The 25,680-nt window shown below is 46.0% G+C and overlaps 1 protein-coding gene across 1 annotated transcript in view; it reads right to left on the bottom strand.

Moving 5' to 3' along the window:
* Positions 1–25,680, bottom strand: part of LOC124775905 — a 476,308-nt gene that overhangs the window by 236,060 nt on the left and 214,568 nt on the right. Inside the window, exon 6 of the mRNA XM_047250740.1 lies at positions 4,007–4,580. Within this exon, the coding sequence (XP_047106696.1) occupies positions 4,007–4,580 (574 nt within the window). The remainder of the gene's footprint in view (positions 1–4,006; positions 4,581–25,680) is intronic.

Here is a 25,680-nt window from a genome sequence, read left to right as displayed (position 1 = left end):
GTTCGATCGACACTGAGTTTTACGGAGATGATTCGTGAAGTCAAATGGGAGGGACATTATTTTCGAGCAATGGTACTGAGGTAATTTCGAGAACAGATTCTACTGCCGCCAACGTACATTTCACGTGAGGACCATGAAGATAAGAGAAATTACGGCTCGTTTGAAGGCATGTAGATAGTCGCTTTGTTTGCGCGGAACGGGAAACTAAATGACAACAAGGTGCCCTCCGCTATGCACCATACTGCAGCTTGAGGAGTATTTATATAGATGTAACTGTAGAAGTTTCAATTTCTGTGATGTCTGGAAGGTAGGAGAAAGACGAAGCTGTGAGTGCGAGTGTTTGTTGAGCTTAACTGTGCCTGTTCCTTGTTAAAGAAACTGTGAGGTAATTGTGGGATCAGTGCTAGGGATGGGAAAATAGGACCAGTTAAAATAGATACCGGTATTTTACTTCTGCATAACCGGTATTTTTCGGTAATTGTTTAGTCTCGTTACACCAGGCTTTTATTTTTTCCCAATAATCGAATAAAAAACCATCCTATCAGTTTGTCATAGCAGTGGTGCTAAAATTTTTGATTTTTAAATAAAACCTTTTTAAAAAGAGTAATGTTTATTCGTAAAACTTCCATTGTTTCGAAATATTGGGTTATTATAGGAAATGGGAAAAGCGATCAGAACTATTTTCACAACAGCGCCAAACGAGACAAGTAAACACGTCAACACAGCATTGCTGAGATAATAATGTACTTGTTGTCCTGTTCTAACCAGAAGCAGTGATGAATTCGTTTTTAAGGAGCAAAGCAAAACGTATATGCCAGGACTGTCATTTGTAGCCCAAAAATATTTATCGTTGATAGGTAGTTCTGTGGCTTCTGATGGACTGGTATCGTCTTTGAACTATATTGTTTCTGATGAAAGGAATCGACTTACAGCTCAACACATTATAGAACGAGTATTTATTGACATATTAGACAGTAAATATTGGCCAATTGATTAAATCATTACTTGTATATTATCTCTTGGCAAGTAATTGTTCCTGGTTCAAATGGCTCTGAGCACAATGGGACTTAACATCTATGGTCATCAGTCCCCTAGAACTTAGAACTACTTAAACCTAACTAACCTAAGGACATCACACAACACCCAGCCATCACGAGGCAGAGAGAATCCCTGACCCCGCCGGGAATCGAACCAGGGAACCCGGGCGTGGGAAGCGAGAACGCTACCGCACCACCACGAGATGCGGGCAATTGTTTCTGCTAAATGTTCTGTTTTGCCTTCTCTCAAAAGTGTTCATCAGAATTTTTTGCAACAGCGTCTTCAGAATTGTCATAAAAATGATTTCTCTCCAAACTTCTGTTCAAAAAATGGTTCAAATGGCTCTGAGCACTATGGGACTTAACATCTGAGGTCATCAGTCCCCTAGAACTTAGAACTACTTAAACCTAACTAACCTAAGGACATCACACACATCCATGCCCGAGGCAGGATTCGAACCTGCGGCCGTAGCAGTCGCGCGGTTCCGGACTGAGCGCCTAGAACCGCTAGACCACCACGGCCGGCCAAACTTCTGTTAAAAAGTAAATAAATACAGGGCGTTTCAGAAGTGATGGTTAATATTCAGGGCTGTGACAGGAATGATCATTCGAAACAGAAAAGTCAAGTAAACATGGGCTCTAAAACACATACCTTAAGAGCTATGAGCAATTCTTGATCTTTGATACGGCCGACCGGAGTGGCGGTGCGGTTCTAGGCGCTGCAGTCTGGAACCGAGCAGCCACTACCGTCGCAGGTTCGAATCCTGCGTCGGGCATGGATGTGTGTGATGTTCTTAGGTTAGTTAGGTTTAATTCGTTCTAAGTCCTAGGCGACTGATGACCTCAGAAGTTAAGTCGCATAGTGCTCAGAGCCATTTGAACCATTTTTGATCTTTGATACCGTGAAATAAATCGCTTCCACTGCAAGCTCTTTGGTTTCCGTATTTTGAGAAGTGGTGGTATGGACCACAACAAGAAAAAAAATGTCCATAAACATGTGCTGTAAAATGTATAGCTTAAAAGTTATGAGCGTTTGCTCATTAGAAGGGTTGTGTCTCAAAGCAGCAAAGATGAAGAGTTGTGGTTCAAAGTATAAAAATGAATAGGTGCTCATAGCTCTTAAGGTATGCATTTTAGAGCACATGTTTACTGGACTTTTTTCCTTATTTTTGCCCATACTACCGCTTCCTAAAATATGAAAAGCAAAGAGCTTGCAGTAGAAGAGGTTCTTTCACAGTAATATCTAAGATCAAGAATTGCTCACAATTCTTAAGGTATGCGTTTTAGAGCCCATGTTTACTTGACTTTTTGTTTCGAACGATCTTTCCTGTCATAGCCCTGAATATGATCGTCACTTCTGGAACACCCAGTATATTTGACTTCAAAACGGGTTTTCCATTCGAAATTAACAAACAAAAAGAAATCTACAAATTTTACATGGAAGCTTATTATTTGTCTCCTATTTTTGTGAAATAATAATGTGAAATAATAAAAGGGAAAGGAAATTAAGGTAACAGTAATAAATTAAAAACTCAGCAATTCATTCATTGTTTATGATAAGAATAGAAAGTAGCTGATCTGCTATCTGTGTCTACATGCTACGCCTCTAAATGTTTGCAGCCCTTAGAAACGGACAACGTAACAGAACACAGCATTTTGTTCTCAACCTCTGGCGTGCCACAGGGGAGTGTTATGGGACCATTGCTTTTCACAATATATATAAATGACCTAGTAGATAGTGTCGGAAGTTCCATGCGGCTTTTCGCGGATGATGCTGTAGTATACAGAGAAGTTGCAGCATTAGAAAATTGCAGCGAAATGCAGGAAGATCTGCAGCGGGTAGGTACTTAGTGTAGGAAGTGGCGACTGACCCTTAACATAGACAAATGTAATGTATTACGATTACATAGAAAGAAGGATCCTTTCTTGTACGATTATATGATAGCGGAACAAACACTGGTAGCAGCTACTTCTGTAAAATATCTGGGAGTATGCATGCGGAACGATTTGAAGTGGAATGATCATATAAAATTAATTGTTGGTGAGGCGGGTGCCAGGTTGAGATTCATTGGGAGAGTCCTTAGAAAATGTAGTGCATCAACAAAGGAGGTGGCTTACAAAACACTCGTTCGACCTATGCTTGAGTATTGCTCATCAGTGTGGGATCCGTGCCAGGTCGGGTTGACAGAGGAGATAGAGAAGATCCAAAGAAGAGCGGCGCGTTTCGTCACAGGGTTATTTGGTAAGCGTGATAGCGTTACGGAGATGTTTAGCAAACTCAAGTGGCAGATTCTGCAAGAGAGGCGCTCTGCATCGCGGTGTAGCTTGCTGTCCAGGTTTCTAGAGGGTGCGTTTCTGGATGAGGTATCGAATATATTGTTTCCCCCTACTTATACCTCCCGAGGAGACCACGAATATAAAATTAGAGAAATTCGAGCGCTCACGGAGGCTTTCCGGCAGTCGTTCTTCCCGCGAACCATACGCGACTGGAACAGGAAAGGGAGGTAATGACAGTGGCACGATAAGTGCCCTCCGCCACAAACCGTTGGGTGGCTTGCGGAGTATAAATGTAGATGTAGATGTAGAAGTTTTTATCGTTTAGCGGTGGCTATTCGTAATGCCCACACAGCTGCATGAGCCTCGATCACAGAGTAACTTTTGAGTAGAATGTAAAAAAAAAATTTCCCATGTTATTTGTTACCTTGGTTATAGGTATCTTGAAACGTGTAATGTAAAAGTCTAAGAGAGCCTTAGATTTTTTTCAATCTTTGTTCGATGTCTACGTTTATTATGAGAAACAATAGCAACAAAAAAGCAGAGTTGGTTATTTCACAAACCGGTTATTTTGATCCGTTTTGGCAATGAAGCTACCCCGGAGATGAAAACTTCGATATATCCGAAAACCAGTCATTTAGCGATAACCACCCCCTAATCAGCGCATCTGTACACCGGCGCCCGCAGTGACGTACCTGGCCTCCCTCTGCAGGAACTTGTCGCGCTCGCGCTCGAGGCGCTGCTTCTCGCGGGCGATCTTGTGCAGCTCCTTCTCCAGCCAGAGCAGCTCCTTGTTGGCCTTTCGCGCCGACCTGGGGCTGCCGCCCTCGCCGCCGCCGCCGCCCTCGCCAGCCAGCCCCACCCCCGGCAGGGAGGCGTGGCGGCCCGCGCCGGCCCCCGGGCCCGCGTCCTTGCGGCGCTGCCACTCGTGCAGCTTCTTGCGGAAGTCGGCGGACAGCGGGTGCTGCTGCTGCTGCTGGCGCAGCCGCTCCCACTCGTCCATCTTGCGCCGGAAGCACTTGTCGCCGGCGCGCTGCTGCAGCGCCAGCGCCACCAGCTGGTTCTGCTCCTCCAGCCCCAGCACGCCCCCACCGCCCCCGCCGGTGGGGGCCTCGGGGGCCCCGGAGGCGGAGGCGGCGACGGCGAGGCGCGCGCGCTCCCACTCGGCCAGCTTCTCGTGGAACTCGAGGCTCAGCTTGTGCTGCAGCTCCTCGTAGCTGCGCTGGATCTCCGCGTGCAGGCTCTCGCTCGTCACCTCCTCTCCGTCACCTGCAAGGACAGCGCTGGACATTGATACACACACACTCTACAACATCCACACCTCGCACGCCATACTTCTCGTGCATTCCCTACACACGATGCACAAACCTGTACATCTGAACAAGCACCAATAATACAAACCATAAATGTGATGTACTGAGCCGGCCGCGGTGGCCGTGCGGTTCTGGCGCTGCAGTCCGGAACCGAGGGACTGCTACGGTCGCAGGTTCGGATCCTGCCTCGGGCATGGGTGTGTGTGATGTCCTTAGGTTAGTTAGGTTTAAGTAGTTCTAAGTTCTAGGGGACTTATGACCTAAGATGTTGAGTCCCATAGTGCCCAGAGCTATTTGAACCATTTGTGATGTACTGTCATCATCAAGGCAATAATTTTACGTTTGTTTAGCTGAGGGTATGGGTATACTTTGGTGGAGGTGGTGCATGAAGGTCATTCAGAACCTGTACGGAAGCTGAATGTTCCATTTTCTACACGCAATAGTTCGTGGTACAACTTAGGGAGACAATCGTCGGTGCTGGAAAGCGAATCTTGATTCACGGACCCCAGCAGTGAAGTGCGGTCGCAGGAATCCGGCCGTTGCGGTGCTTGGTGCGGGCCAGGTGTGGTACGACCTTGCGTAATGAATGACCCCTGCCGAGCCTGAGCAACATCACAGCTGATACTGCAGGCTGATATGGCCTGGTGACTGCCGATCTCTTGAGTCCCGAACGTCTGTGGCAAGTGGCGGGTGCAGGCATCCAGGGAGCGAATCCCAGACCTACGGCTGGTTGGCGGCAACTGGCGCTTCCGAGGACTCGAACGGCTTGGTGGCTAGGGGGTCTCAGTTCGACTCTTTGCCCATCACGTGGCGTCTGAACCTCCCTGACAAGCGGTCCCGTCCGGATGACGGCCTGAGCTGCGGAGGCTGACGCTACGGCATCTGATGACTCAGTGACTAGCTGTTTCGGTGCTTACCCAGCCTGTTCATATAGCCAGTAGTTATCCAGGCCAAAAGAGGTTTGTTATGGTGATACAGCTGCGAAACTGAGACATGCTGCTTGAGAAAGTATACCTGGTTACTGTAACCGTTCGGGCACTGATCGACACCCAGTAAGTGCCTTGGCGCAATGTTGGGTCAGCGATTTGCTGTAATGGACCACTTTACAGCATCGAGTTCATCTGCCTAAGTTCGTGTCGTTACAGTTTACGGGTACATGTCTGTAGTCTCTATTTTCCTTCAATATGCGGTACAGTTGCGATAATACTCATTTCCTTGTGGTGACTAGATTTGGACAAACACATCAATTTTTAAACCGTGCCCTGTAACAGATTTTATGGTGTTAATAAAGGTAAAATGGGGATGTACCTCTATGATTGTACGCACAATTTGAACGTTGGGCAGTAACCGTCTTTCTTGTTTACGTTGCTGGCCTGTGCTGGTTGCCTGCTTGGTTGTTTGGTGCTCATACACTAGTATGACACAATACTCTTATCTCCCCTACGATTCTGTCGTTGAACGAGCGTGATGATATTTCGTGTGAGTACGACCCTGAATTTTAATTGTTGATAAAACAGTAGTGCACGCAATCGATAACAAGACACACACACACAAAACCAACGCACTCAGTAACAGGAGCAGTAACCGCTAGCATTTTTTTTAGGCCTGCACTCATATTCCTATTGGGTTATCAAGAGGGGGACATGCTAGTTGATTTGGCGTTACTTACTAAGGTAATAAGGGGGGTTCTTACTCTTATAATTATGCATTTGAGCGTTGGGAAACGAGACGTAATTATCTGAAAATTCCAACACTGTTTTTCTTGGTGACTCAAATTTTATTACAGATCTAGATGTTGTAACTGAGCATAATTTGTAATCACTAGTTGATACTATTATCGGTGCTGACAAGTACTCAAATAGCTAATTGGTCTCGTATTATCAATATATCAATGGTCACACTATAGGGAGGCTGAAGGGAATTCATTACCACACACCAGGCCCCGAGCCTTCCATGCGTCGCCACGCTGAAGCACACTGCGAAGCACTACGCGAAACGCCGCATCTACGTTTATTAATCTAAAAGGGTGACCGCACAGAGCTGGGAAGCTACCCACAGAGTTGCTCGAGCACATAATTTTCAAGTGCGCTCGTGAGACGATCGAAAGAGGGGAAGTTGGTTCGCGAACTGTATGTACTATGATATACTACATTTCACATCTTACCACCTTCCAGAGGGAGCGTCTCCGCACTGCGCCCTCTGCTCAGCACGTCCCGGCTACCAGTCTACCCGCCACGCTACAGAACGTCCACCCCGGCCGTTGTTCCAACTGCCACGTCCCTATTGGCTGAAGGCCAACCTCTGCCCTCTTCACTCCTCAGAACCGATATTTCCGAAGTGCCTCAAGAATCCCTGTGCTTAGCTTCCCTAGTTTTTCTTTTGAGAAACCCACTGCATCTACTGACAATCTTTCTAACAGCCCTTCAGCTCTCTAAGCCCGACACATTCACACGATATGCCCTAATACATACAGGAAATGGTTCTAGGCTCTTAATTCCGGAACCGCGCTGCTGCTACGGTCGCAGGTTCTAATCCTGCCTGGAGCATAGATGTTTGTGATGTCCTTAGGTTAGTTAGGTTTAAGTAGTTGTAAGTCTAGGGGACTGCTGACCTCAGATGTTAAGTCCCATAGTGTTTAGAGCCATTTGAACCATTTGTACTCTACGAAGAAGTGTGACCCAATGGAAAACTAATCAAAATAAAAAAAACTTAGTTGCCTTCTACAGGTCCATTAGCTGAGTTATTCTTGAAGCGGCAGTCACAGTACCGCTTCAACGTTACATCAAGCATTACAAAAATTTCACATCTGTACAATAAATGTTATTACATATCTTAGACGTAAGTGTAATCATACAGTTTTCACCAATGTACATTTGAGTAACGAAGTATGCATTATTCCTCACCTTCAACGATTACATATGTACAACGTGATAATCCTCGTATGAGCCTAGGATGTGAATTCTTTCCAACTGAACCCAACAAAATGAAGCGTTGTGCTACCCTAGTCGCCTCTCAACCTCTGTATAGGTCCCTAGCAGTGTTATGCGAGCTTCACACGAAATTAAAACGTCACATGCGCTTTTAGTCGGTTTGCAAATGTTACAGTTAATTACACACATTTATATTTCTTTTAGATACACATTTGTGACACGTCGCACTTTATAACTAAAGCAATGCCACAATCTGGCGTGCTCAAAACTAAATATCTGTTGGTAATGACCGACATAGTAAAGAGCAATTACAAACACTTTTTTAAATTTTTTTATTGAAATAAGCATCCAGCATAAGTTGCCAAAAGTGGTATACTTTCATAATATCTTGCCCATGACACATTATTTACACATATCATCAGTTGGTTCAAAGACTACTAGTTCATGCTTATTCACCTACCAAGTGGCTGTAATTATGTTACGATGCCGCGTATTTGCATGTATATGTGATAGTTGATGGTGAGGTTAGTAAGTGTAACCTACTGCGTATAAAAAGGCGAAAATCCCCATTAATGTACGAGTACATAATAAATGCCTAGTCTTTGGAAGCGGTAACATCCGTCAAGTATCTGGGTGTGACTATTCGAAATGATCTCAAATGGAATGGTCAAATTACACAGTTACGGGCAAGGCGAACTCTAGATTGCGGTTTATTGGTAGAATTCTGAAGCGATGCAGTCCTTCAACAAAGGAAATAGCTTACAATACGTTAGTTCGTCCAGTCTTAAAGTATTGTTCGTCTGTATGGGACCCTTACCAGTTGGGTCTGATTCAAGAGATTGAGAAGATCCAAAGAAGAGCGGCAAGATTCGTGACTGGTACATTTAGCCATCGCGAGAGCGTTACAAATCTCATAGAAAGTTTGTAGTGGGAGCAACTGATGATATGTGGAAATAATTAGTTATGGGCAAGATATTATGAATGTATGGCACTTTTTGTAATTTGCACTTGATGCTTATTTTAATAAATTTTAAAAAAGTATTTTTAATTGCTGTTTACTATGTTCGTCATGACACAGCTCGCCACATTGTGGCGCTGCTTTAGTTGTATTATAAAGTGCGACGTGTCACAAATGTTTATCTAAAAGAAATATAAATGTGTGTAATTAATTGTAACATTTGTAAACCGACTAAAAGCAGATAGACGGCGCGCTAAGCGGAAGGGGCTGCTCACTAAATTCCGAAATCCGATCTTCGCCGAGGATGTAGAGCATATATTATTACCACCAACTTTCAAATCGCGCAATGATCACCATTCAAAGATAAGGGAAATTAGAGCTCGTATTGAGGCGTTCAGACAGTCGTTTTTCCCTCGCGCGATCCGCTAGTGGAACAGACGGGGGCAAATATGACTTTGGCGCCAATTGTGCCGTCAGACACACACCGCTTGGTGATTAGCGGAGTATATATGTAGATGTATTGTAACTCACGTGTACGATGGGTGTTCAGAGAGTAATGCAATACATTTTTTCTGAAAGCAGGTTAGTTTTATTCAGGATTCCAGAACACTGTATTATTGCTGTCTTTTGGCTAAAAAACTCTGCTTTTCAACGCAAACTCTGTTCACAGCGATAGTCTTACACCACCTCGGAGCGCCCGTATGGTACCACTCTACCAGTCGACGACCGAGCCACCGTCTTCCTGCACCAATAACCTCCTCATCATCCACATACTGCTTTTTGTGGAGTGGATCCTTCGCTGGGGCAAACAGATGGACGTCGGAAGGTGCGAGATTCGGGCTGTACGGTGGATGAGGAAGAACAGTCCAATGAAGTTTTGTGAGCTCCTTTCAGGTGCGCAGACTTGTGTGAAGCCTTGCGTTGTCGTGGAGAAGGAGACGTTCTTTTGCATTTTTGCGGCGATGAACTCGCTGAAGTCATTTCTTCAATTCCCTGAAGGTAGCACAGCTGTGTGCGGCCGGTCGGCACGCGAGAGATCAGACGTTTGCGCGACTTGTTGCGGCGATTACAGACGCCTCGCCCAAAGAACCACCGCGCTTTTTTTCACTACCAGGTCACCGTAGACATTGTGCAAACGCCTATGTATATCTGTGATGCTCTGGCTTACCTCCAAAGGGAACTCAATGGACGCTCTCTGCTTGGAACGCACCTCCGCTGCAGACGCCACCTTGAAGGTACATACAGGGACGCCACCTGTCGGATCTTCGTGAAACTATAGGGGCTGAAGCGTGAACATTCCATAATGTTCCACAACAAATTCTGCACTTTTTCAACTGAAATTGGCCCAGAAAAAACGTGTTGCATTATTACTGAAAGCCCTTTATACCCTGGTGGAAATTGTATGATTACACTTACTTTTAAGATATGTTAAGACGTGTGTTGCATAGATGTGAAGTATTTGTGATGCTTTATGTAACGTTCAACTTGTATGTACAATCATGGAGGTATATTGCAATTTTGCCTTTGTTAATACGATAAAATATTTTGGAGACTATGGTTGAAAACGGACTAGTCACCACAGAGAAACGACTGTTATCACAGCTATGACGGAGATTGGAAGAAAATGAAGAAATTAACAATCCAGTTGCAACTTCAGCGTCATCTACAAGCAGCATTAACCATCCTTGTATTGGCCGACCAAGTGCAACAGACATGAAGCTCCACGCCATAAAGTGACATCCGTCACCTGTACATTACAACACATGCTCGTTTGCGTTCTTGCATTTAATATTCTGGCCGTTACATCGGTTATTAATGTACCAGCATTCAAATTTGCAATGGATTATCTCGCGCTTACATTAACCTGTGAACTTGCTATGTTAATCACTCAGATATGTTGCCCAGAGAAATGTATTCTCGAAATTTAATTACTCTAACTTAATTATTTTTTGATTTCGAGTTTTTTTTTTGTCATTGTAGTTCCAAGTACGCTGCTAAGTTTGATTGCTTTATTTTTACAATAAGTCTGTTTCAGGCAAACTGCCATCATCAGATTATTTGTAAGTAGTGGTACATACTTTTGGTGCAATATTTCTAGTTTTATAGATAATTGTTAAACAGATTTCATTACTATACATTTTTACATATGTCTGATGGTTTTGACATTCACGCAACGTTGGTGGTTCGGTCTAAGTTTATTTGCTTGTTAATTACGTCCCTTAGGTGTTACTGCAGTAATAATGGTTGGTTATCACCTTATCTGACTTATTACTTCATTAAAATTATCCATAGTGACAACGGATAGATACATAAAATAAAATAATACGAGACAATCAGATGAACATTATGTATAAATTCACAAGATATAGATACGAACAAAAAAATGCAGCATCCATACAGCATCACTGGAAAATCTGACAACAAGAGATATAAAGACGCGCCTACGAAAATTAAAAAGAAGTATAGCACAAAAATAAAAAGAAAGAAATGTTTAATTCCATTTACAATTGAATACAACGAATACATAGGACTCAGCACACCCTGTAACGAAAATCATTTACGAAAATGCGTTAGAATGACACTATCTGGCGATGCTAAATGACCATGCAATTAATAAGCAAAATAAGTAATAACTGAGAATACAGGACTACCGAAATTTGTAAATAATACCGAAAGCTAAAAATATGTACAATTGTAAAAAAGGAAAAGTATATAGATATGGATATAATACACAGAAAAGAAAAAGTGAAACAGTAGCAAAGATCAATACTCACACAGCAGCAATGATAAACAGATCTGTTTGTAACCATGCAGTAGCGCTCGATTATCTGTCAAATAAGCTGTCACGAAAATACTAAGACAAAGAATATAATCTGACAACTAAATAATGTAATAAGTCAGATAAGTTGATAACCAACCATTATTACTCCAGTAACACCAAAAAAACGTTATTAACAAACAAACAGACAGTGACAGAACCACCGGTATCATATGGATGTCAAAACCATCAGACTATATGAAAACGCGTAATAATGAAACATATTTAATAATTATCTATAAAATTAGGAATAATACACCAAAATTATTTTCCATTCCTTACAGACAACCTGATGATAGTCGTCTGACATATACCTATTCTAAAAATTAAGCAGTCAAACATAGCAACCTACTTAGAACTTTGGTTATACTATTTTTGTAGTTACTGTGGCGAAGATGGTGAAGTGATATGCAGTGCAATAAAGTTACGTGCTGGATCCGCAGCCACTAAAGCCCTCGGATTCACGGCTGAGTCTCTGTTAATACAGAAACAGCGATCCTTGAAAGAGATTTGAAGGTTTCTCATTGTCGGGGAAGCAGAGCTTAAAGCAGTTTTAGTTGTGCTGCTGGGAGCTTATCTTGGACTCGGTCCAGCAGTCGATATTACTGTGCTTCTGGCATCTCCAGCGCTCTTTCTGTAGAAATTACACATAATCTCTTCCAGAGTGATGACGGCGATGACGCTTCATGGCATGAACTCCCCGAGTCACCTAAGACGTTGAAGACTCGTTGTTATTCATGCCCGCTGCAATGGCGGCTTGCCAGCTCTTGTAGGACACTGCCTCATGGTACTGTAGCAGCCGCGGATTGCACCCCGCAGCTGTTTCAGCATTACGCAGTCTGTCCAGCCCCAGTACACCGGTGCGACCACCTGATTGGCAACCAGCGGCGTTGCCAAACTCCGGGACCCCACTTAGGCGTTGTGGTAAGGTGACTACGTGACACCTGGGGCGTCCACATGACAATAAGCCACGTCGAGGCATGTCCGGTTGAGCTGGCAAAAGGAATCAAGTTGGCGACTGCTGTAAAGTGCTCTGCCGCCTTGCGGTACAAAAGACCTTCGCTCAATAAACGCGCATTGGTGCAGCCAGTCTGTCAGTATCGTTCAACGGGACCATTTTCCATACGGTCCTCCATCGCGCAGCAATGGGTCTGAGAGCCGAACCGGTGTCCTAGTAGCCACCGACCTACCTAGCGACTTCTGTCTCCAGACGCCGCCAGTGAGATACTGAAGGGGGCAGGAATTGGCTCCCTGGGTGACACAGTCTTCGCTGCAAGACACTGCTGGGCAGGTTCTCAGCAGAACCTGCGACCTGGTTGGCTGTGAGGTGTGGGTGTGCCGCAAATACTGATTCAGCTCCATCTGCAGATCAATCTACCTACACAGCAAGGATGTTCCACTCATGGGCTGCGAGGTCGTAAATTTGATAACGTACCGCCGCCAAGAACCATGTATTAGACGCGCTCACCCTGCCTGTTGACTTGGACCCTGAGCATCGCTGCATGCTGTCTGGTTGCAACATAAGCTTTGCTGAAATTGCTCTTTCTCCCACTAGTGAACACTCATGCCCGGCTTCAGGAGGTTAGAAGACGACACTGACACTCATGAAAAGCTTACACCTGCTACCCCACCCTCCCATGAGTTCGACACTGAATACAGCCACTGAGACCGTTACACTGCTCAAACCGCTGCCCACAACGTTTGGTGTCCGGTTGGAGCTAGGTTCAGTGCTGGTGTATTTCATTCGATGGTATGTCAGATGCACGCAATACGACCTGTCGCGACACCACTGGAGGCGGGCTGCACGATGTTGGGGCGTGAGCGGAAGACGGCCTAACGGTGTGCGGGACCGTAGCCCAGCTTCATGGAGACGGTTGCGAATGGTCCTCGCCGATACCCCAGGAGCAACAGTGTCCCTAATTTGCTGGGAAGTGGCGGTGCGGTCCCCTACGGCACTGCGTAGGATCCTACGGTCTTGGCGTGCATCCGTGCGTCGCTGCGGTCCGGTCCCAGGTCGACGGGCACGTGCACCTTCCGCCGACCACTGGCGACAACATCGATGTACTGTGGAGACCTCACGCCCCACGTGTTGAGCAATTTGGCGGTACGTCCACCCGGCCTCCCGCATGCCCACTATACGCCCTCGCTCAAAGTCCGTCAACTGCACATACGGTTCACGTCCACGCTGTCGCGGCATGCTACCAGTGTTAAAGACTGCGATGGAGCTCCGTATGCCACGGCAAACTGGCTGACACTGACGGCGGCGGTGCACAAATGCTGCGCAGCTAGCGCCATTCGACGGCCAACACCGTGGTTCCTGGTGTGTCCGCTGTGCCGTGCGTGTGATCATTGCTTGTACAGCCCTCTCGCAGTGTCCGGAGCAAGTATGGTGGGTCTGACACACCGGTGTCACTGTGTTCTTTTTTCCATTTCCAGGAGTGTATTAATCCTCTTGCAGTGTAGTGGGTCCTCTACGACCACCGGCAAGCTTTCGTGTAGCATTTCCACCATCGTCAGTCTTTTTTAATCGCGGGATGACACTTTCGGACAAACCCACTACTTGACCACAATAGGGGCACTTTGAGAAGATTAGAGCCGCCGAACTGCTCGTGTACAATCGTAAGCAGTCAAAAGGTATCTTGCAGACATATTACTGTATCACATGGAATGTCGCACTAATCAGTTCCACAGCAGCCTTCGTCAAACACCGTACTGCGTGAACTGTCGAATGCGTACAGAGTAGGACTCTTGATATTTCTAAAAATATTGGGAATACCATAATCGATACTTAAAACGTATAAATATCAGCCCTCGATGTATCGAAAGAGTTATCGATATATCGACGGAAGAAATATCGACGAAACGACTGCACATTGTAAATATACAGCCGGTTTTAGAGCTGTGTATTTAAGTATTGATTTATTATTATATATTCTGTACGTCAAGAAACTAGTAGCCTGCTTATCCCTCCTAGAGCAAGAATTGAAAGGAAAACGATGCATGTTCATGCTTGGCGATAAACACTTCGCTAACAATGGTAACTGTGTGTAAGTGGCACAATAAAAGGTGTCCGATGGGTTCGTCGTTCGGTTTCGTCACATATCGGATTTGTCTGAACACTTCATGTCGACTTCCCTGTTTTTTCATTTCTGTAAGCGCCAGCGAACGACCAGTTGTAGTGTCAGAACTACGTGGTGAAGTTAAACGTAGCAGTTTATGTTGCTAGCGCCGAGCCCCGTGTACCTCAGCATTTCCCTCAGAAATTACGAGGCTTATTCGGAAAGTAAGATCCGATTAGGCACGAAATGGAAACTAATGCGCAAATCCGATGGAACTAAGCAGAGCCATTTGAACCATGCCGCAGCAGAGGATGGTGGCAGGTCTTGTGGCTCGTCAATGAAAAGTCTGTATTCTGCAATCTCAATTTCGTTTTCCGCAAGTTGTGTCGCATGTACGAGCGTGGTTCCAATGGCGCTAAGCATTATGGAACTTAACATCTGAGGTCATCAGTCCCCTAGACTTAGAACTACTTAAACCTAACTAACCTAAGGACATCACACACATCCATGCCCGAGGCAGGATTCGAACCTGCGATACGAGGGTGGTCTGATAAGTCTGGTAAAATGTTTGTTTCGTAAACAACTCACATATCTTCTTGGCATAGTCGACTTTGATGGATATACACTTGGTCCAGCGATCCTCCAGCTTTGTCATCTCATCGAAAATTAGATTATGTCAGAGTTCGCAAAATACTCGTTGACTGCACGTATCTTTTGCTCATTTGATGAAAATTTCTTCCTAGCATGCCAAAGTTTCAGTCCAGGGAATAGGAAAAAGTCACTTGGGGCTGTATCTGGAGAATAGGGTAGATGAGAAACCAAGGCAAAGCCGAGTTAATCACTTTCATCATTGTTATGGCTGATGTGTGTGGTGGTGCTTTATCCTGGTGAAAGAGCACTTTTTTGGGTGCCAATCTTGGTCCTTTTTCAGCCAACACAGGATTCAAATGATACAACACTGAAGCATAATAAGGTCCAGTTATGGTTCTGTCTTTTCCAAGTAATCTGTGAGGACTATTTCCTAAAAATAGAGTCCATCATCCTACCAGCTGACAAAATCGTCTTAGCCTTCTTCGGTGCAATTTCACTTGCCTTTGTCCATTGTTTTGACATCGGCTTTGACACTGGTGTTTAATGATGGAGCCACGTTTCATCAACAGCAGCGAATCAGCGCAGAAAGTCTGGCGGACTGCGATTAAACATCGCCACACATTGTGTTGAAATGTGTCAGATGCGCTTTTGGCCGACGGCGGCACCCATCTATCACCAGCTTCTTCATAGTCAATTCTCCGTGGAGGTCATTGTGCAGTTTCTCACTTGAAATGCATACAGTCTCAGAAGTCTCACGCATTTTTATCTGTTGGTCTTGCATTACCATACCATGCATCTGGTCAATGGTTTCCTTTGTGGTGACCTTAACTGGACAGCCGGAGCACTCTTCGTGCTCGGCATTTGTACGAGCACATTTAAATTAAGTAATCCAAAGGTAAATGGTCTTCGATCATGGTGCAGAGTCCGCGTGAACTTCATCGAGTCCTGTGCTGATTTGTGCGCCAGTCTAATCATTCAATTGAAAATGTTTGATAACAACACGAAAAGCGGTTTTCTCCATGTTCAGTCGCAGTCGACATGCTGATCAAATGAGACGGCTATCAACAATAAAACATACTGTACATTGTTGAAATATTTTATATCATGGGTGTCCAACCCGCGGCCTAAGAAGTGAGCATCTGTCACACCATCAATAAAAATAAATCCCATTACATTCTGTTTTTGTCAACTTATGATAAAACGAATATTTTCGATCTGAAACTCAAACTCCCACCAGACGACTTTTTTTCTTTTGGGCGGTTATTCTTAGTGTTAAGTATACTATGTATGGTCCAAAAATACCCGTCTTCTTCCCCTGTGGACTAGGTAAGCTGAGAGGTTGACGCACCTGCTTTATACGATAAGTGGACTAATGAAGCTTACCAACAATGAAGATGCAAGAAAAATGTTCCATTCTTTCGTGGAAGTTTGCCCGACTTATCAAATGACTTAGCGTAAATATGACCTTTCAATCTTCCCAGTTTTGTATACTATTATATGTGGAACGCCTCCGGAACCGTAGTCGTAGGGGCTATAATGTGACTGGCCTGTTTGTAATTGCACTGAGGTGACAAAAGTCATGGAATTGCAACGTACACATATACAGATGGCAGTAGTATCGTGTAAACAACGTACACTACTGGCAATTAAAATTGCTACACCACGAAGATGACGTGCTACATACGCGAAATTTAACCGACAGGAAGAAGATGCTGTGATATGCAAATGATTAGCTTTTCAGAGCATTCACAAAAGGTTGGCGCCGGTGGCGACACCTACAACGTGCTGCCACGAGGGAAGTTTCCAACCGATTTCTCATATACAAACAGCAGTTGACCGGCGTTGCCTGGTGAAACGTCGCTGTGATGCCTCGTGTAAGGAGGAGAAATGCGTACCATCACGTTTCCGACTTTGACAAAGGTCGGATTGGAGCCTATTGCGATTGCGGTTTATCGTATCGCGACATTGCTGCTCGCGTTGGTCGAGATCCAATGACTTAGGAGAATATGGAATCGGTGGGTTCTGGAGGGTAATACGGAACGCCGTGCTGGATCCCAACGGCCTCGTGTCACTAGCAGTCGAGATGATAGGCATCTTATCCGCATGGCTGTAATGGATCGTGCAGCCACGTCTCAATCCCTGAGTCAACAGATGGGGTCGTTTGCAAGACAACAACCATCTGTACGAACAGCTCGACGACGTTTGCAGCAGCATGGACCATCAGCTCGGAGACCATGGCTGCGGTTACCCTTGACGCTGCATTACAGACAGGAGCGCCTGCGATTGTGTACTCAACGACGAACCTGAGTTCACAAACGGCCAAAAAAACGTCATTTTTTCGGATGAATCCAGGTTCTGTTTACAGCATCATGATGGTCGCATCCGTGTTTGGCGGTGAACGCACATTGGAAGCGTGTATTCGTCATCGCTATACTGGCGTATCACCCGGCGTGATGATATGGGGTGCCATTGGTTACACGTCTCGGTCACCTCTTGTTCGCACTGACGGCACTTTGAACAGTGTACGTTACATTTCACATGTGTTACGACCCGTGGCTTTAACCTTCATTAGATCCCTGCGAAACCCTACATTTCAGCAGGATAATGCACGACCGCATGTTGCAGGTCCTGTACGGGCCTTTCTGGATACAGAAAATGTTCGACTACTGCCCTGGCCAGCACATTCTCCAGATGTCTTACCAATTGAAAACGTCTGGTCAATGGTGGCCGAGCAACTGGCTCGTCTCAATACGCCAGTCACTACTCCTGATGAACTGTGGTATCGTGTTGAAGCTGCATGGTCAACTGTACCTGTACACGCCATCGAAGATCTGTTTGACTCAATGCTCAGGCGTATCAAGGCCGTTATTATGGCCGGCGGTGGTTGTTCTGGGTACTGGTTGCGTGAAAATGTAATCACATGTCAGTTCTAGTATAATAGATTTGTCCACTGAATACCCGTTTATTATCTGCATTTCTTCTTGGTGGAGCAGTTTTAATGGCCAGCAGTGTATAAGAGTCCAATGCATAGGCGGAGCTCTCATTTGCACTCAGGTGATTCACGTGAAAAGGTGTCCGATGTTATTATAGGCGCACGACGGGGATCAACGCGGATTGGTAGTTGGAGCTAGAATCGTGAGACATTCCATCTCGGAAATCGTTAGGGAATTCATTGTTCCGAGATCCGCAGAGTGTGCCGAGAATACAAAATTTCAGGCATTAAGTCTCACCATGGACTACGTAGTGTTCGACGGCCTTCACTCATTGACGCCCCAGCAGTGGCTTTTGCGTATAGTTGTCGGTACTAACAGATAAGCGAACCTGCTAGAAATAACCGCAGAAAGTAATGTGGGACGTACGAAGAGGAAGGCAGCAGACGATGGACTTCTGTGCCTTTGCTAACAGCACTACATCGCTTTACTGAGGCGTGACAGTATCGGTTGGACCCTAGACGACTAGAAAACCATGGCCTCGTCAGATGAATTTCCGATTTCAGTTGGTAAGAGCTAATTGTAGGATTCGAATACGACGAAGACTCCAAGAAGCAATGGATCCACGTTGTCAAAAAGGCACTATGCAAGTTGGTGGGCCGGCCACTGTGGCCGAGCGGTTCTAGGCGCTTCAGTCCGGAACCGCTCTGCTACTACAGTCGCAGGTTCGAATCCTGTCTCGGGCATGGATGTGTGATCTCCTTAGGTTAGTTAGGTTCAAGTAGTTCTAAGTCTAGGGAACTGATGACCTCAGTTGTTAAGTCCCATAGTGCTTAGAGCCATTTGAACCATTTGAACCAAGTTGGTGGTAGCTCCATAAGGGTGTGGGCCATGATTACATGGAATGGACTGGTTCCTTTGGACCGATCATTGACTGTAAATGGTTATGTTCGGCTACTTGGAGACCATTGCAAATACGCATGGACTTCATGTTCCCAAACACGTCACCGCGCCACAGCTGTTCGCGATTGGTTTGAAGAACATTCTGGACAAGCGAATAGTTTAGCCACGCAGATCGCCCGACATGAATCTCATCGAACGTACATGGGACATAATCGAGAGGTCAATTCGTGCGCAAAATCCTGCACCGGCAACACTTTCGCAATTATGGAGGGCTGTAGAGTCATCATGGCTCAATACTTCTGCAGGGGACTTCCAACGACTTGTTCAGTCCAAAAAAATGTTCAGATGTGTGTGAAATCTTATCGGACTTAAGTGCTAAGGTCATCAGTCCCTAAGCTTATACACTACTTAACCTAAATTATCCTAAGGACAAACACACACACCCATGCCTGAGGGAGGACTCGAACCTCCGCCGGGACCAGCCGCACAGTCCATGACTGTAGCGCCTTTAGACCGCTCGGCTAATCCCGCGCGGCACTTGTTCAGTCCATGCCACATCGAGTTGCTGCACCACGCCGGGCAGAAGGAGTTCCGGCCCGATGTTAGGAGGTATCCCACGACTTTTGCACCTCAGCGTATGTTCGTGCGTGTAATCGTTGCCAGCGGGGACGGAAATGGGGAGCGGGGGCGAGGAAGCGCAGAGCGAAGCGGCCGTCAGCGGGCGTTTAGCGCGGCGCCCGCTCGCTTCGCGCGGTGTGCGGCGTGCGGAGCGCTTGCTCGCCGCTCGTTACATAAATCAGTCGGCGCCGGGGAAAATAAATGGCTGCCTGGTGGCCCAGTTTCCGGCAGCCTGCTGTTTATCAACATGTCTATATATACACTTTTATGGCGCTTCACCGGCGAGATGCTGAAAGCCAGTCGCGCCCGGCACACAGCTGGCTTTAACGACCGTCTGCTGCATACAGCGCACGAGCGTTTCAGGAGCGATTAGCTCGCGAGGGCAGAGTCCTCCAGCCCGTGATCTGCCAGAGTTTACCTTCTGAACTGCTGAAATAAGATACTGGATGGTCCGATATAAGCTACGGCTTTACGTGAACTCATTCAGATAAGCAGTCGTTGTCTACAAATTGCACACGCCGCTCCTACTGAAGTAGCAACATACACTGGCAGAAAAAATTACTACACCCTTTTGAGGTTTTCAATTCACTCAAGATTTATTGGTCTAAGATTGCATATGGAGTATATGAAATGATTACATTTACGGATAAATAGCACAAATTGTACTGAGGAACAAGGTATCGACCCATGCTGAACATGCATATTAGTACATGGTGCACCTTCCACGGGCGGCGATTCAGATGCTGACTCTGGCACCCAGTCGGTCCAACAGATGGCGAAAACGCTATGCCATGCCTGCTCGACCAGTTAGCGTAGTTCTACACAGAAGCGCCAAAGAAACTGGTATAGTCAAGCATATTCAAATACAGAGATATGTTAACAGGCGGAATGCGGCGCTGCGGTCAGCAACGCCTCTATAAGACAACGAGTGTCTGGGGCAATTGTTAGATCGGTTACTGCTGCTACAATGGTTCAGATGGTTCAAATGGCTCTGAGCTCTATGGGACTTAACTTCTGAGGTCATCAGTGACTTAGAACTTAGAACTACTTAAACCTAACCAACCTAAGGACATCACACACATCCACGCCCGAAGCAGGAGTCGAACCTGCGACCGTAGCGGTCACGCGGTCCCAGACTGGGGCGCCTAGAACCGCTCGGCCACGCCAGCCGGCGCTGCCACAACGGCAGGTTATCAAGATTTAAGGCAGTTTGAACGTGGTGTTATAGTCGGCGTACGAGCGGCGGCACACAGCATCTCCAAAATAGCCATGAAGTGGGGATTTTCCCGTGCGACTATTTCACGAGTGTACCGTTAATATCAGGAATCCGGAAAACATCAAATCTCCGACATCACTGCTACCGAAAAAAGATCCTGCAAGAACGGAACCAACGACAACTGAAGAGAATCATTCAACGTGACATAAGTGCAACCCTTCCGCAAATTACTGCAGATTTCTATGTTGGGCCACCAACAAGTGTCAGCGTGCGAACCATTCAAACAACCATCATCAACATGGACTTTCGGAGCCGAAGGCCCACTCGTGGCCCTTGATGACTGTGCCGGCCGCTGTGGTCGAGCGGTTCTAGGCGCTTCAGTCCGGAACCACGCGGCTGCTACGGTCGCAGGTTCGAATCCTGCCTCGGGCATGGATGTGTGTGATGTCCTTAGGTTAGTTAGGTTTAAGTAGTTCTAAGTCTAGGGGACTGATGACCTCAGATGTTAAGTCCCATAGTGGTTAGAGCCATTTGATTTTTTTTGATGATTGCACGACACAGAGCTTTACGCCTCGCCTGGGCCCGTCAACATCGACATTGGACTGTTGATGACTGGAAACATATTTCCAGGTCGGAGGAGTGTCGTTCCAAATTGTATCGAGCTGATGGACGTGTACTGGTATGGAGACAACCTCATGAATCCATGGACCCTGCATGTCAGCAGGGGACTCTTCAGTCTGGTGGAGGCTCTGTATTGATGTAGGACGTGTTCAGTTGGAGTGATATGGGACCCTTGGTGATATGTGTGTAAGCATCCTGTATGATCATCTGCATCCATTGATGTCCATTGTACATTCCGACGGACATGGGCAATTCTAGCAGAACAATACGACACCCCACAAGTCGGGAATTGCTACAGAGTGGCTCCAGGGGCACATTTCTGAGTTTAAACACTTCTACTGGCCGCCGGACTCCCCAGACATGAACATTATTGAGCATATCTGGGATGCCCTGCAACGTGGTGTTCAGAAGAACTCTCCACTTCTCTTACAATTACTGATTTATCAACAGCCCTTAAGGATTAATGGTGTCAGTTTCCTCGAGCACTACTTCCGAAAGTAGTAGAGTCCATGCCACGTCGTGTTGCAGGGGCTCGCGGGGACCCTACACGATATTAGGCAGGTTTACCAGTTTATTTGGCTCTTCAGTTTATAACAGATGTTAACTGAGCTCCACGAGCCACTTATCGACCCGTCATATCCCACACGTGCTCGATTCGAGACAAGTCCGCACATCTTTCACATTTAGCAGAGCCGTTGAGTTTCACGGGCAGAGCGCGGGCGACCATTATCCTGTTGGAACAATACATCACCTTCCTGGTAAAAGAACGGCAAAAGAATTGGTCTAACAACATTCTGCACGTACCGATCGCTGATTAGTGTCACCTCCAGGACACCAAATGTGAGCCAGAGTTGCAGCCTAGTGCACCCCACATCGTAACACCTGGGGTGGGGCCAGAGTGTTTGGGACGAATCCATTCCACGAGACAGCGCCCAGTGTCATGCGCAGAAACAACCATTAGTTGCATGGTGACAGAATCTGCTTCCATCGATGAAGACCACGGCACACCATCACATCTTCCAAGTAATCCTGTCGGCCGCAGTTGAGGTGTGGCGTGAGTAGAAGAGGGGATAGAGGTGTGAGTGCCCTGTAGTCCTATCTGTGCTGTCACAGCTCTACGCTCTGCCATAGATCTGCGATTTGCCACTGCTGCCCTTCGAATATGACGATCCTGGCTGGCGTCTGTGTTGCGCGGACGTCCAGGACCTCGTCTACGGGTGTGAGAATGTTGACGTGACCACTGTTACCAGCATCGTTCTACAGCTGACGCAGCACGTTCAGCTTGTGTGGCAATTCTAAAGGAGCATCCTGCCACTCGAAAGGCCACAATTTGACCCCTTTCAGACTCTCTTGCTTGGTTCTAGGTAGCACGAGTTCGTCTCCGTGACATGGTTGCCTGCTCGCTTCATACGTTTGCATCACACTGAGCCATCTGGTTGCGAGCAGTCACTAACGGGTAGACACAGATGGCGCTCTGGTATCTATTCCAGAACGTTTTTTGTTGACGGATGACGCTGAAACTATCATCAGTACACCTACTATCCCCCAGGTGGCATATGGCAACACCCAATCAAAATCCAAGTTGTCTTTGCGGATGTACTATTTTTTTCCTGCTGTGTATTTTCCATACACAGAATGCGGCAAGAACGATTCATTGACCGAAATGGTGCAAAATGGTTCAAATGGCTCTGAGCACTATGCGACTTAACTTCTGAGGTCATCAGTTGCCTAGAACTTATAATTAAACCTAACTAACCTTAGGACGTCACACACATCCATGCCCGAGGCAGGATTCGAACCTGCAACCGTAGCGGTCGCTCGGTTCCAGACTGTAGCGCCTAGAACCGCTCGGCCACTCCGGCCGGCTGACCGAAATGAGTGGTATCAATTCCTCGATGAAATCTTTTATAGCTGGAAGATGTTTTATACCATTCCTGGAGCATCGTTTTGCAACAACGTGTGGTGAGGGTGATATAAAACGGAAACTATGCTGTCTCTGTAATCTGTGCTGATCTAGAAATTACATAATGGATTTTTTCCGAATTTTTATAGCTAAATGAAGAGTGGGATATAGACAAATTGACCATTGTGAGGTTTATTTTCGCGAGAAAAAAAGAAAAAAACCACTCTTAACACATCTTACTGTCTTTTATGCCATTATCGTAAAATCGCAGTTTCATAAAACAGCAGCGGCTATTTAACGCCAATTGTAATCTGCAATGACTATAGCTACTATTGACATGGTGTACGAAGAGTGCAACAGTCTGGGACAAGTAAGGGCAAGAAAGAGGAAAATGAGACGGAACCCATAGACATGCAAATAAATGAACTCAGTATCATATGAAGATGGTATCTGTTCCCGAAAGAACAGGTGTTGTTGATATACATCAATAGGGAGAGCTGAAAATGTGTGCCCCGACCGGGACTTACATGTAAACAGGAGATCCCGGGTTCGAGTCCAGATCGGGGCACTCATTTTAGCTCTCCCCATTGATGTATGTCAACAACACCTGTCGGCAGCTAAGGGTGTATATCAAAACACATGTCGACAGCTAAGGGTTTCGATTTAATTATCATTTTAACTCAGTATCACTTTATATTCCTTTATATTCCGTATTTTTTTGGAATAAAATCCCATTGGTGATGATGAAATCCTTGCCGAAACCCCTAGGAGCGTTCAATAAACAATATAACACATTTTTTTCTGAAAACCGATTTATTTTATTCAGAATTCCTATATAGTATATTATTCCCCACTTTTGGTTACCAAAACGCTATTTTCCAACATAATAGGACGGCCTTACGCCACCTTGTTTTGAAGGCCTTTATGCCCCCAACGTACCACTCTACTGGTCCATGTCGGAGCCAACGTCTTGCTGCATCAATAACCTCCCCATCATCTACGTTCTGCGGAGTACATCCTTCACTGTGCCAAAGATGGAGGTAGGAATGTGCGATATCCGGGCTGCAGGGCGGATCAAGAATAATAGTCCAACGAAATTTTGTGAGCTCCTCTCGGGTGCGCAGACTTGTCTGAGGCCTCATTTTTCATGGAGAAGGAGAAGATCGTTTGCATTTTTGTGGCGACAGACACGCTGAAGTCGTTTCTTCAATTTTCTGAAGGTAGCGCATTACACTTTCGAGTTGATCGTTGCACCATGAAGGAGGACATCAAGCAGAATAACGCCTTCAGAGTCCAAGAAGATGGTCCCCATGATTTCACTGGCGAAGGTTGCGGCCTTAAAATTGTTCTTGGGCGGAGAACTGTTTGGCTCCACTCCATGGATTGCCGTCTTGTTTCCGATTCGAAGTAATGATCAAATGTTTCATCGGAGGTGACGATGTTCAACAAAGAATTGTCACGATCAGCCTCATGATGCGCAAGCAATTCCACAAAGATGGACTTTTGGGTGCTCTTTATGGTCTTCTGCTAGGCGGCCAGGAAACCAGCGGGCACACACGTTTGAATGCAATTGGTGGACGAGGGTGTCAGCACTACCAACATTGACGTGTAGTTGAGAAGCGACGTGTTTGTTTGTGATCGGTCGATCACCTCGAATGGGCGTGTCCGCACGCTCCAGCATTGCAGGAGTCAGCTGTGTGCGGCCAGCCGGCAACCGGAGGGTCGGACAAGCTTGCGCGACCTTTTTGTGATGATCACAAACGCCTCTAACAACGACTCAGTGTGCTTTTATCCAATACCGGGTCTTCATAGACATTCTGCAAGCGCTTATGAACATCTGCGATGCTCTGGTTTTCCGGCAAAAGAAACACAGTGGTAGCTCTCTGCTTGGAACTCACCTCCGTTACAGGTGCCATTTTGAAGGCTACGTATAGTGTCGCTATTTATCGATGCATGAGGAACGATAGGTAGTGAAGCGTGAATATTCCTAATGTCTCACAACAAATTCGCATTTATTCAACCGAAAATGCTGGAGAAAAGAATGTGTTTCATTAGTTACTGAACAACCTTTGTAATTACAATGTAAAACACAAAGGCTTTGCGTGACGATCGACTTCACGATGATGACATTCTTTTGCAGCAAACAGGGACCACTCAGGAGAAGAGACAAGTGTAAACACACTCAGACTAAATTTTTTTCAAAGACCAAACGAGATGGTGCTAGTGGTTGAGAAACTGGATTTGCTTTGGGAAGGAAGGTTTTCAAATGTTTGTCCCGGCTGTTGCCCCCATAAATGTTGGACGGTTCCTTCGGAAGGGCCGGCCGCTGTGACCGAGCGGTTCTAGGCGCTTCAGTCCGGAATCACGATGATGCTACGGTCGCAGGTTCGAATCCTACCTCGGGCATGGATGTGTGTTATGTCCTTAGGTTAGTTAGGTTTAAGTACTTCTAAGTCTAGGGGACTGATGACCTCAGATGTTAAGTCCCATAGTGCTTTGAGCCGTTTGA

The sequence above is a fragment of the Schistocerca piceifrons genome, chromosome 2 (assembly GCF_021461385.2).
Source record: "Schistocerca piceifrons isolate TAMUIC-IGC-003096 chromosome 2, iqSchPice1.1, whole genome shotgun sequence".
In the NCBI taxonomy this organism is placed as follows: domain Eukaryota; kingdom Metazoa; phylum Arthropoda; class Insecta; order Orthoptera; family Acrididae; genus Schistocerca; species Schistocerca piceifrons.
The sequence above is the reverse complement of the archived record's forward strand: the minus strand, read 5'-3'. Positions and strand labels throughout refer to the sequence as shown.